This window comes from Glandiceps talaboti, chromosome 1 (assembly GCF_964340395.1).
Source record: "Glandiceps talaboti chromosome 1, keGlaTala1.1, whole genome shotgun sequence".
In the NCBI taxonomy this organism is placed as follows: domain Eukaryota; kingdom Metazoa; phylum Hemichordata; class Enteropneusta; family Spengelidae; genus Glandiceps; species Glandiceps talaboti.
The window spans coordinates 31,238,049-31,252,391 of NC_135549.1; the positions used below are offsets into that span (position 1 = coordinate 31,238,049).

Here is a 14,343-nt window from a genome sequence, read left to right on the forward strand (position 1 = left end):
TTACACACAATGAAATCAAAAGGTTCTGTAAACAAAATCCCTTGGAAAAAAGGAAGTTAGCTTCACCAAGATCCAAAATTGAGATTCACCCGTTGTTTTCATTCATATCATTACTACTTTGCCCACGTTAACACACTACCAAAACTTTAAAAGGTACTTATAAGACGAAATGTCATTTACGAAGTACTTATAACTGGTTTTATTTATGGACATTGAAAAAACACTTTTAAATTGCTATGAATTCACGCGGCATTTTGACTTCTAAAACAAAACACGGGGGTGATTATTATGTTTGTGCGATTGTCATGTTGCAGGAACCCGTGCCATCAGATTTATTATACCCACATGTCTGTCCCTCATATCAAATGCCAAATGTTTACAAGATCTTTGTGGAACTTTAAAGCGTCCTCTTAATCATTGGGTTGGGTAATGTCACGGCTATTCATCACATAAAGTCTACGGTAAGAATTTACGGCAGGGAGGAGTGGGGATATTTTGTAGCCCCCTGCCCAATAATTTTCGTAACCCCCGACACATATTTTAATATCTATAATTATACCCCCCCCCCCACTTCCGTACAACTGTATGGTACACTGCATTAAAGTGTCAATCGATTACAATATAAGAGATCTAAATTTCATTACCAAAATAGATGCAATAAAATGTCTTACATTGGGCTGTAACCTACACTCAGTCTTTGAAATACTTGGCCAGCAGGGTTTTTTCTTTCAATTTTGAAACAGCATCACCCATGATAGCTTGTGGGAGAGAGAGAGAGGGGGGGGGGCAGCCAGCCAGCCAGCCAGCCAGACGGACGGACGGACGGACGGACGGACGGACGGACGGACGGACGGACGGACGGACGGACGGACGGACGGACGGACGGACGGACGGACGGACGGACGGACGGACAGACAGACAGACAGACAGACAGACAGACAGACAGACAGACAGACAGACAGACAGACAGACAGACAGACAGACAGACAGACAGACAGACAGACAGACAGACAGAGGGAGAGACACAGACAGACAGACAGACAGACAGACAGACAGACAGACAGACAGACAGACAGACAGACAGACAGACAGACAGACAGACAGACAGACAGACAGACAGACAGACAGACAGACAGACAGACAGACAGACAGACAGACAGACAACAGACAGACAGACAGACAGACAGAGGAAGGGAGGCTGGGAGGGAGGGAGGGAGAAGAGAGATTAAGGCATACATATTTCGTATATAATCACCCATCTTATCACTGACTGTAGGCTTTTGAATTCATTGTGGCAAAGCTGCAAGAAATGTTCAAATGTACTCGGTAAACGACCACTCCCGATGTGTACTTTGGTTCAAATAATGAGCTAAACATTTCGTGCCCCTCCCCTTTCAAACGATCAGAATTTCCATGTCCCCCCTTAAAACTTCCAATTTGTTGCCCCCCCCCCCCCATTTGTCCTCAGACCCCCTGCCATTAATTCAGAACTGAAATACTCTTCGTAATCTCTCGATAACAGGTCTCAATTCTGTGATTATGTCGTGAAGTCACATATCTATGAGCATTTGGGTCATCCCAAACCAAAGCACTATATATAGTTTGTGTCGCTTGCTTTTGTTCCGAGTTATCGCCGCCTGCGTGGGAAACATCATAAAACGATGGAAATAGAGGTAAATAAAGCATTTAGTAGTCTTGCTAGACGTTCGGGCTTTCTTTCGATGCTATAACTATAAGCGAACGAAGTTCGCATGTGAGGGCTTGCCCGATGTTCCATCCTCGATAGCGTTGTTCAGCTGTGTGTCGTATTTTATCGGAAGAACATCCGAGGGCTAGCTGATTGACTAAGCATTTAGCTGCTTTCACCACATCAGATTTTAATGAGATTGGGTCCAGGAATACAAGTATTGATGGGAATTGTACGGTGTTTCCGTCCTTTATTATCTTTAAAAAAAAAAAAACATACACTGGAAACAATTGATGTGGTGGGTTTTTTTTCTTTCTTTTTTCTTTTTTTTTTAATTTTTGTGCTGGAATTCCTCCCAGCGATTTTCTGTTATGCAGACAAATACTCACAAACAAACAAACAAACAAACAAATAAACAAACAAACAAACAAACACAAATTCTACAGAGATCCATTCGGGTTTGGGACTACGTGACCGGGCTGTGTAGCACGCTCTATATCACGTTGCTGTGGAACTGTCAAGGCTTTCCCAGTCAGTCCACAGGCTATCCCAGAGTCACCCAGGCCCGGCAAACATAGCACCTGCGGGCTCCGTGTACCACTTGACATGATCAGATATAGTGCTGGTCGCGAAGTTGAAATAGCCGCCAAGAGTGTGTCTGGCCGTGAACTAAGATAATTTTGATGTCTGCGCCAAAGCGACGTAAGGTGGGGAAAATTATTGCGTCATTTGTAATTTTAGGGGGCCAATGTCGCAAGGTCACGGCCTCGGCAGAACTGGTCTAAGACGCCATGAGGAACCTTAGAATTTTGCTGTACTCAGAGGTCGGTCGGAAATAAAAAAAAAATTCTTTTTTTTCTGATGTCGGAGCTGCAAATTAGGGTCGGTCGGGAGATGAGAAACAGAAAAATAAAAAGGGTCGCCCTTAAGGTACGCCGTGGCGGGGCGCCCTCACACATCGGCCAACCCGGGTGAGAGGAGGTCGGTGAGGGCGGAACGTCACGACGTATCTTACAGTCTAACCAGAGTCTAGCCAGGTATAGGTAGCTTGATTTACAAACTCTTGCAACCTTTCACAAACACGCTCTACCACTGTAAGAGCTGAAACAAATGAATTGGAACGGCACATTTTTTAAATCGTATTATGTTTTTGTCATAGTGATTTGTATTTTGGACCTGTGGCCTTTGAATTAAAATGTAAAAACACCAGTGTAGTACAAGTGGGTGTTAAGGGTTATTTTAGTCTGTTTATTGTGCTGTCGACACACATCGTAATAACAACCTACTCAGAAGCTCATAAAATCTGTAGAGATTTCAAAAGTTATCCGGCTTAAAAACGATGTTGAAAGTCTCACAGGGGTTTGCAACAGATGATGATGATGATGACAACATATATGTATGCGACGCCGGGAGTAAGAGTAAGAAGTTTGACTCAAAAGACACATGTTTATGCAGTATTGGAAAGGAAATGCTTGATATCAAAATCCTGCAAAGAGTTGCAGTAAATTATTACGAACTCAGGCCTAATTAGTTTTGTTTGTGAAAACAAACACAAACAAACAAATAAATAAATGAATAAATAAATAAATAAATAAATAAATACTGACCAACATCAACAATAGAGTAATCACAAATCTGTATCAACAATAATGAATTTCGCATCAAGAATTAGTGAGTGTATGTTTTTCTTAGATGCAAAAAATAGTCACAAATTCCAAAGGTGGCGTTATTCAGTGTTTATCATTCCGAGGAATCTTGCGTGAGTTTGAAGTGCATCCCCGGAATGATAGAATGCTCGGAACAAAAAAATTAAGACTACAATTTATTGTAATGACTTATTGCAGCTACTTGTACAAGTTCATGTGGTAGGAGCATTCGTCTGTCATGGCAGACAATCGGCCCCCCTTCGTGCGTTGCCCCATAACTCGCGCCCCGGCCTGGGAAGTCGCCAGCGAACAGAAGAACATATATACATGTTTTTACAACTTACAATTGTGCGACGTGTCAAAGGTTATGTCATCTTAATCACTTTTGTATGAAGACATCTTAATCTCTGTAATATATTTTTGGTGTCTAGATGGGAAATTGTTCAAAGCAAAATGATCGTTGAAAAAAGTTGAAAAAAAAAGTTAAAAAATAAAAAGTTGAAAAAAAATTGAAAAAAAGTGAAAACAATTTGAAAAAAAAATTGAAAAATAAAAAACTTTAACAAAAAATATATTTTGACATTCAACTATATGTAATCCTTTAAAAAAAATTCTAGTTTGACGAAAAATAAAACAAATATTCTCGAATAAATGAAAACTTATTTCAATTAAAATAATATGAAGGCCCATACATACATTAGTATGAAGGCCCATTAGGGAAGCAAAAAAAAAACCAAGTCATTGAGAATGACATAGTCCCCACTATGATTGGGTTTTAAGGAATTATCACTACTCTGATCACGCAACAACACCTGTGAACCTAAATCAAACAGACTAAATTGAGTCTGCTTGTTGGACATGGAACATGCCTACAACAATAAAGGATTGGTCGGGTATGGGGGATCATATCACGATGAAAATGGATATGCACATGTATGTCATAGAACACTGTCCTAATACCAACTTTGAATGTGATCTGTTCAAGCATGTCTGAGTTATGGCTATGGACATAGAAAAATCGCAAACAAAATGGCTGCCAGGCGGCCATATTGGATCGTATCACAACAACAATGAATATGCACATGTATGTCATAGAACACTGTCCTCATACCAACTTTGAATGAGATCTGTTCAAGCATGTCTGAGTTATGGCTTTGGACATGAAAATTCACAAACAAAATGGCTGCTAGGCGGCCATATTGGATCCATCATGAAACAAATTAAAGTGCATGTGTATGCCATTGTATATTGCCCCTGTACCAAGTTTGAATAAAATCAGTCCAGGCATCTCCTAGAATCAGCTACGGACGGACGGACGGACGGACGGACGGACACACGGACGCACGGACAGACGAGGTATTTAATGGTACCTAAAGTGGGTATCTGCGCCTTGGATGTGCGGCTCGTACAAACTCAAAAATGACATCTGCGACACGGTCGTACGACCACTCATACTAACTGTCTGCGCTTCGTCGCACAACGTCACTGCGGCCGTCGTTCTTCCTGTATGTAGTATGTATGGCAAGTGCCACCACCCGAGATATTTCTCGTGGCTGAACATTTTTCAACAAATAAATCACACCGAACTCCTCAAATGCTTCCATTCTACCTTAAAACGCCAAATAAAAATCGATTATTTCGTTTCTTGTGCAGTGCACAAACAATCAAAAAATTCACCGTAGCGCACAGCGGCAGCCATTGTGTGTGTGTGTGTGTGTGTGTGTGTGTGTGTGTGTGTGTGTGTGTGTGTGTGTGCGGGGGGGGCGGTGCGTGAATGTACTGTGTCACGTGTATATAGTATACAGCTACAGGATTCAATATCGAGCTAGAAGCAAATCTTAGTATTCTTACAACCAAAATGTATTCATTGCATTTGAGAATCAATCAGGTCAAACTGAAAACATGATGGCAAGTTTCAAGAGCTCTTGAGATGATGACGTAGCTTCAACATTTGTCGGCATGCGTACCGTACCCATTCATGTCCAACCTCATTTACTGGTACATGTATGTCACAATGTAATTATCACTTTCATTAGCGATACGCGTCCGAGCTCTGTCTTTCATCACAACGGCATATTTATTTAGATTGTTTTATTGTGTGATTAAAGTTACATTAAAAAAAACATGGCCTCGTCCCGGACATTATGTTCATAGTGTACTAGTAGTGATTTTTTAAAGGCACCAATCTATACTTCACGATGAACTTGTCACTGTGGTACGGAGCGGAGAAGGTCCCGTTCTCCGGGCCCGTTCTAGACACTTCTGATACTAAAGCACCTCTTGATATCAGTCATTCCATGTGAGTGTGTGGTACATGTTAAACATGTATCGCAAAATCATCCATGCTCTACCATGTAGTCTTGATCTTACAATTATTTTGAGATAGCTAGAATAGAACATCCCTGAACATACCCTTTACCTGTTTCCTTTTTCCACCTTAGTCAAGGTGTAATATGAAAAAGCACCAATGAACTCCATCGAAAAATGGTGTGCGTATTGCCCTGTCAACTTATCTAACTGTCATCAGTAAATGTAAACACAGGAAGTTGTTTCTGGGCCATGTGTTCTAAATATAAACTGCTATACATTGAAAGCAGTTTAGCAATATGCCTAGTAAACAAAGTAGTAATCTACTGCCAGGTTTGAACTGCAGCGTTTACCACGAAGTCTCTGCTGGCGCGCTTTGATTTTGATAATTTGATACAATATTCCTTCATCCTAAATAAGAATGAAAACTTCGTTGACACCATGCAAACGTCTTTGTCGGACTTCGCAACAACAGTCCCTTTCCCTAACAATACAGTATATGTGCGCCATTCACACATTGCACTAGCACCATTCATTTCTGTGATTTCGACACGTACAGCATGCCGACATGGTGTCCCTTTTCGATGCATACCGACAATCCCCGGGCGACAATCGTCATAACACCTATCATTACTCACAAAACGTTGTCAAAATTATCAGGGCCCAGGTTCAGCTTACAGAACAATCTCAAAGTGTTCACCACTTTCCGATGAATAAAGTATACTTCGTGCTGATTGAAAATGGTGAAATACAGTCAAGAGGGGTGTGGTTGTAGTATTTCTTGTTTTTCACAGACACACGTTGAACGTTATGGATAGTAAAGCGAGAACATAGTTTTCATGAGGGACTGTAGTCTGGTTCCCGACGTCCGTATTTCGATTAACTTTACAAGTACTTTATCTACATCGACGTCGTAGATGTAGATAGACATCGGGAACCAGACTAGAGGGACTGTTATCCGACTAAACTTTCTATTACGACGGCTTAGATTTTGAAAAGTAAAAGATTGTACTGTGAGAACACAATGCTACATATGAAGTGATAATGGTGAAACCTGGCTAGACAGTGATGTAGCCAATGGGAAAACATAGAAATGTCGACTTAAAACCATAGCTCTAGCAACTAGACCACGGAGTCGTGGTTTGGACCGGATTTGGAACAATTATCCAGTACGTAGATGCAACAGCTCCGTTAATCTACGGAGATCGTAGTCTGGTTCCCGACGTCCGTATTTCTGGTTCCCGACGTCCGTATTTCGATTAACTTTACAAGTACTCTCTCTACATTACAGTAATTACAGTAATGTAGAGAGAGTACTTGTAAAGTTAGTCGAAATACGGACGTCGAGAACCAGACTAAGAAGATCGCGGTTTAACGGTTGGAACCAACTAACTCTAACGGCAATGAAATAACTTTTCTGGCAAATGTCATTGACACGAAGTCTTCGTCGGCAAGCTTTGATTTTGATAGTTTGGTAAAATATTCCTCCATATTTAATAAGAATGAAAACTTCGTTGACACCATGCAAATGTCAAATTCTTTGTCGGAGATCCATGTACATTTGATAGTCGTCTTCAAACGTTCAATTCAATGGTTGCGCGTGTTAATCGTTATTATATATTGACGTCGCGGCCATTGCTTTACTTGCGTCATCTGAAGTGCCGCACGGTATACATATAAAACAAATTAGATACGACGATTAAGTGTACTGTAAAAGAGTGGCATCCCCAACAAATTTAGCGCTAACTCATTAGAATGACACCCCTCCCCAAACAATAGAAACGTAACATCTTCGGTACAAGTTCAAACAACTGGGCTGGCGAAACATTTCGCCTCTATTGTCATCCAATTATCACGGCACTCTATGCCCATCCCTTCAAGTTCAACAATAAACTATAGCCATTTACACCATTACAAATGGATATTGTTGTGAGGGAGATATAAATTTGATCGAAATTTTCATGAGTGAACCACATACTACAGACTACCGTAACAGTAACACGTCTCTGTTGTATCTCGTACTACGAACATACGTCATTATGCCGAGTTTATCCAAGAAGCAAATGGACAGCTGGGATCTGCTGAAAAAACACACCAACCGGTACATGGACAAGACCAGCTTGGAAGCCTGTGTGATTTCGTCGTACTATGACAAAATCACAAAGACAAGAAAGTATCTCGTCCATGGTAGTGATGATCTTGGGCGGACTGTCAACGACAACCTGATGAGTATAATAACTAGTGAACCAACAACCACCAATACAACTTCAGACCAACCAATGCCAATAGACTTGCCCGATATACGCCAAACCGATGAAGCGAAACTAACAAAGTTCCCATACGCACTGTTAAAAACACTTGTTCCTGAACTTGTGAAATTATCAGAAAAAAGGTTAAAACCATACTGGGGAAGTAAAGACCACACCCCACAGTGGTGGCCACGTGATGTGCCATATTGTAATCCAAGTAAAGGCCCAAAGCTTCCACCTGGAACCTGGACCAAGATGTTAAGACATGCGTCAAGAGCTTGCTACTTACACCATGGGCTGATAGACTTAACAGGTGAGTTTTCAAAAGGACACACACACACACACACACATATATGTATATGTATATGTATATTATATGTATATTATATATATATATATATATATATATATATATATATATATATATATATATATATATATATATATTGTATATATTTATTTCATTGCAACATTGCATATATATATATATATGCAATGTACACACACACATATATGTATATGTATATTATATGTATATTATATATATATATATATATATTGTATATATTTATTTCATTGCAACATTGCATATATATATATATATATATATATATATATATATATATATATATATACATATATATGCAATGTACATATATATATATATATATATTTGCAATGTCTGTACATGTAGTTGGTCCATTTTTCAAATAAGCACTGAAATTGTTTGACACACAACCATTCATTTATTTTTTTATTTTCGAATTCACAGGAGATAGTGATGAAGACATAGTAGACAATACATCATTCCAGCAACCAAACAGCATACAGCCAACACAAGACATGCCGATACAGCTACCAGACACAAGCACACAGCCATCGCAAGATATACAGCAGCCCAGAGAAGGTGATACAGTAGCAATCAGATCACACACCCATAATGAGCAGTCAATCACATCAAGCAATTATGGTGAGTTTACAAAGCTAAAATATGTACATTTTATTTAAAATTACAATTATTTTATGTGAAATAAAATATGACTTCAAAGCACTGAAAATATGAATGTAGAAATTAGAAAAATGGTAAGATGTAAAAATTCTCTCGGTACAACAGAAATTTCTATATTATTGTAACAATTTTTTGTCTATTTACAGAACTTTATCAACTTCTCAATCAACTTCCAGATCTACTAGGCTTTGACAGTCCACTACTTCATTCATCTGCCTTACAACCAGAAGTTTCTTCATTGATGACTAATGAAACTCTTTCCAACACACAAACACCAAGTTGTCACCAGTCTCCAGCTTCACCAAATCAAGACCCCAGTGAATCACCAGCAGTCGCTCATCACAGCCATCAGTCATCCAGTGTCATTCGGCGAAGTAGTCGCAGTATTAAAAGAACATGGAAGGCCGCACAGAAAGCCAACTCACAACAGACCAGGAAACGTTCGAAGACAAAATAATTTTTCATTTTACAAATTAATTTTTGAAATGTAAATCACATATGAACAGTTTTTGTCATTCACTTCTAGTACTTGTGGAAGTAGAAAAAAAATAATCAAATGTATTCTGAATTTCAAGTACAATCATTTTGAATAAAGGGTTTTTGTTAGTTCATTATCTTGGACTCCATTGGCTCTTGGTTTTGTTGTTTGCCATACTTAAGAAAATAGCTGTATGCAAGATAAAATTGTCGGGTAACATGTATGCCAGTTGGGATCGTATTCTTGCGATGACAGCATTTGTTTGTTCACAAATTTGTGAGTTCAGTGTCCTTACTTCGCTGTTCTTGTACACATTCATGTTGTATCCACTTGAACACCTACAACACAAATTAAAGACAAAGTTCATGATTTACAATACTGACAATTATTACATTGTATACAGTGTCGTTGCTATGCAATATAAGCTATGGTTATCTGCCATAGTGTCAAGCTTTTTAAAGATTTTTAAATTGATGTCTTTACATCTGTAAAAAATACATATTATCAAGCATAGATTTTATTATATGCTTACCCAGTATGATTACACCAGTGAAGTCGGTCCACTAAAAATATAGTATGCTTGAAAAATTCAGGCTCTCTGTGAAATAAAATAACAAAAGATCAGATTGACAAATAAAATGATTATTATATTATAAATATTAAATGACTTCTGCCCTGGATGTAGCAAAGGTCCATCAAAATGTTTTTACATACACATGAAACTGTTGTTGCACTGGTTATTATAGTGTTGATTACCCCTATGTACATTTTAAAATATGGATGAATAAATTTTACAACAAATTCAGAAGTTGTTATTTCTTGCCCCAAAGTGAAATGTTATTGCTATGATTTACATGTATATCTTATAAACCAAATATGGGCATCAAATCAAAACATCACATAAAATAAACATACATATTTCTTACCGATTTAAGCAGTATTGGTGTAATTTACATCCATTGTCATACACAATTATTCTTGGGGCTCTCTGAAATCGCTGTTTGATGATTTTAAAAGGGGTAGCTGGAGATTCGTGTTGCTTCATCACCTCAAATCCCAGGCATACCTTGTGCTGGCAATACACAGTGAATATACCTGGTGATAAAGTTGGATGGCCCTTCGAGAATTTGTTGCATGTGTCAGTAGCTCTGCAAGCCCTATTTTCATTTGTAGTGTTGGCAGCATAATTACCATTCCTGAAAGATAAAGTTGAATAATTTAATGACAAAAACTAAAGACGACAAATTGAATGCACAATGCTTTCACTCACTAGCTGTACTATAAATGATAACAAACTTTTCAATCAAGGGATCTGAGAGCACCGAATGGTTCCTTCCACATTTGATTCCATTGGATATAGTAAACATTCAATATTTGTTAAACTCACCCATGCAACTGTGGCATACTTGGAAAGAAGCTCAATCCATCAAACAATGCTGGTGGTGTAGGTGACACTGGTATGTATTGATGACTTAATGGTGACTGGCATGGCAGGTTACTCTTCTTCAGGAATTCTTGGAGGAGACACCTGACATCATAAGGTAACTGGCCATTTATGTTCACTTCTTCAATAAATTTGGCTACTATTGGTGCTTCCTTTCGAAGGAGATGTATTTTCTCTCGATTGAAACACTGCAATATGTCCAGTCTTTTGATTATTATTTCTTTTATAACGTGGCGTGCCTTAGAACAGTGATTGACTTGGAGCAGGGCACTTGCTGGTGAATTTCGAGAAATGTCCTGGAGAAATGATTGGTAATTAGCAGGAGCAATCAGTTGTCTTCCATTGTTGCTGATTCTTTCAATAACATCTGCGAGGCTCGACAAGTGGGTGTATTTCCTCAAAATTGATATGAGCTGCACATATTGTTCTGTAGAAAGTGGTACTGGTGAAAGACCTGTCTGTTGTTTTGACTGTGGATGTACACCTGCAAACTGCAATAGGAGCTTCCTAGCCTGGGGACTTGGTATGAATACTCGGTCTGCATGCTTGGTGCCATAAATAGGGTCAAGTCTGTCCAAATCTCCAACATCACCAAGTCCTGTCAGTAATTCTTTGTGAAGGCCAACTGATGTACCATCACAGATGATGATTTCTGGGTTGTCACTACACTTCTCACACGTAAAGTCTTTCTGCCAATCAATGTCAAGTAGTCTGATGTAAGCATTCCATGTAAGTCTGAGCATATGATATGGTATTGGTGTGCACTTACGAGATGACTCAGATAATTTTTCTACATATGCTCTGTAAAATATAATAGAGACATCACATATAACATTTAAGTATCATTCATGTTTTGTGTGGAGATGTACACATCTTGAAGGAAGACTGTTTGTAGATTAACACTGAAGTTTAACATCTGAGAACCAGGTTGATTTTGATCACTTGTGTACTAAGTCTATTTTGGAGATCTGAAATACAAATTAGGGCCCCTGGGAAAGTGGGCTATCATCGCTAATAAAATTAAACGAAGAAGAATAAATGAAAACTCACCTATGGAAAGCAACCAATGGATTCCTTGCTTCTTTCATTAGTTTGAGGTAACTTAGTAGTAGTCCATAGTGAACAAGAGTGTGATTGTTCAAGTTTAACAATAAATCTTCTTGCCCATCATAATGTAAGACACAGCGACATGCACCAACACTTGGTCTGTAACAAACTGAACAAAGAGGCAACTTTAATTTCTTTCCTAAAATAGTAAATTTTACTTGCTTATTCCTTGCTATTTAATATATGTTGAAATAATAACAATAATAAACCCTACGATAGGTGTACATAAAATAATGAATAAAATAACATTAATTGAAATGACAATGCATTCAGATAAATTGTTAGAGAGGATGTATGCCTAAGTTACATATGTCAAAGTTTTCATGAGGAAGAGATCACAAAACATCAGAAATGCTGTCAGTAACATGCTAGGCTTTGGGTATATGATATCCAAAGTCCCCATGTAATTTGACTGACTAGCTTATAATAATGCTAAATCACTGTTGTTACTAAATTACCTTTTATCTTCTCCTGTTTACCATTGATGTTGACTTTTGCTATGGTATTGTGTTCCTGAAATACCAATCCCTCACCACAGATCCACCCATTTACCACAGGATCGCCATCATCCCATTGACAACCATGCTCACAAAAGCTGTGTTTGCCAGACTCTGGAATTTGTGGAATTAGGTATTCTGGGAATGGTGCATCTCCATCTACCTGCCTATCATACACTTCCTGCAGTTTTTCTGATAGTGGGTATGGAATCCGTTCATATGTGATATGTTTGAAGTTACTTTTTCTTGGGACATCATTCCTGGACTCGGGGACAGATAGATCATTGTCATCAAGCCATGTCCTGTACATACCAACATACTCGCAACTGGTAACTCCCATGTTTGCACGTCTTGCAAGCGAGTTTTTTGCCACCTGATGTATTCTTCAGGTAGACAAGGTGCACCTGGTCCATTGTGACTGCAGACAATAGTGGCATGTTCTGTAACTGCTGAACACATGGGATATCTGAGGAAAAAATTGAAAATGAATACAATAAAAAGTCAAAAATAAAACAGAAGTGGATAACCAGACAGGTGTAAATACAACTGTTTAATGCAAAAATATTGAGGACAAGAACTTGTTTCAAACAACAAACAAACAAACAAACGATTGGGATTCAGTGTTGGAGCCAGACTGCATTGTTGCGTCAGTTGACATACATATTTTTGGACTTGCCTCACGATTTTGGAAGTGACAGGTCACAGATGACCCATTCTAAAATTGTTTGTTAAGTAAACACAAAAATGTATGAACAAATACAAAATTGCACTGAAAATATTGTAACAACTTTTGGTAAATATCAAGTTTTTTTAAGCTGTATCTCCAACAGATTGTTGAAAACATAGTAACATAGTCATACTGTTGTATCAGTGATACATGTACACCAATAATGGCATGATCACTTAGCTATCTATCTGCTTGTCTGTCTATCAATCTGTCTATCATCTATCTACATTGTATCTATTTACACTGCATTTATCAACATTGCATCTATCAATACGTCTATATCATCTATCTACATCGCATCTATCTATCTATATTGCATGTCTATATATATGTCCCCCTCTATTTATCTATCATCTACATTGTATCTATCTATCAATCTGCCTATCTATCATCTATCTACATTGTATCTCTGTCTATCATCTACATTTTGTATCTATCATATATCTACATTGTATCTATCTACATTGCATCTATCAACATTCATCTATCAATGTCTATATCATCTATCTACATTGAATCAATCTATCTATCTATCTATCTATCTATCTATCTATCTATCTATCTATCATCTATCAACACTGAATCTATCTACCTATCTTTCTATTATATCTACATTGTGTCTATCTATCTGTCTGTCTGTCTATCTATATATCTACCTATCTCTATCTATCTATCTATCTATCTATCTATCTATCTATCTATCGTTAGGATGAAACTAGACAAGACTATTGCTTACTTTGCTGTTAAATTGCAATGTTCTTTCATTTATACTTCATTGTATATATTGAAGATCGCATGAGCCTTACCTTGAGTAGGGTGACTAGTTGCTGACAGCATGGATATCTGACTCTGAATAGCTTTGGCATGAACACAATAATGGGCCACCTCTGCTGCTATGAGTTGTTGAAAGTCACCCTTGACTTTTGCATTCCAGTCATTAATTCTTTCTTCACAACTACATTTCAGCAGAATTGCACTCTTGGTTTCATCTGAGCTATATAAACAAGTTGCTGCTTGACAACACAGTATTTCTCTTTCAGAAGAATTCCAGTCGCTTTTTCACAGTCTGCTATGACATAGCCATAACCACTTGCTAGCTTCCACACTTTCTTGACTACTCGAAGTTGATGTAAGTACTCACTGTAGGGATTAGATGGATACTCTTTCTCACTGCTGACAACTCTGAAAAATA

The 14,343-nt window shown here is 38.2% G+C and overlaps 1 protein-coding gene across 1 annotated transcript; it reads right to left on the minus strand.

Moving 5' to 3' along the window:
* Positions 1–9,041: 9,041 nt before the first annotated feature.
* LOC144440592 (uncharacterized) lies at positions 9,042–12,801 on the minus strand. Its single transcript, XM_078129981.1, has 6 exons — positions 12,386–12,801; positions 11,871–12,036; positions 10,764–11,621; positions 10,303–10,572; positions 9,909–9,974; positions 9,042–9,714 (listed from the first exon to the last, which is right to left on the minus strand). Exons 1-6 carry the CDS (start codon positions 12,762–12,764, stop codon positions 9,510–9,512), a joined length of 1,944 nt encoding a protein of 647 aa, XP_077986107.1. The 5' UTR covers positions 12,765–12,801; the 3' UTR covers positions 9,042–9,509.
* Positions 12,802–14,343: the final 1,542 nt, after the last annotated feature.

Bases quoted from the DNA above. Each gene is read 5' to 3' on its own strand.
- LOC144440592 (XM_078129981.1), bottom strand. From the start codon at position 12,764: ATGGGAGTTACCAGTTGCGAGTATGTTGGTATGTACAGGACATGGCTT. The intron at 11,622-11,870 runs GTGAGTTTTCAT...TATATTTTACAG, and splicing joins CCATTGGTTGCTTTCCATAG to AGCATATGTAGAAAAATTAT. The intron at 9,715-9,908 runs GTAAGCATATAA...TTTGTGTTGTAG, and splicing joins CACTGGTGTAATCATACTGG to GTGTTCAAGTGGATACAACA.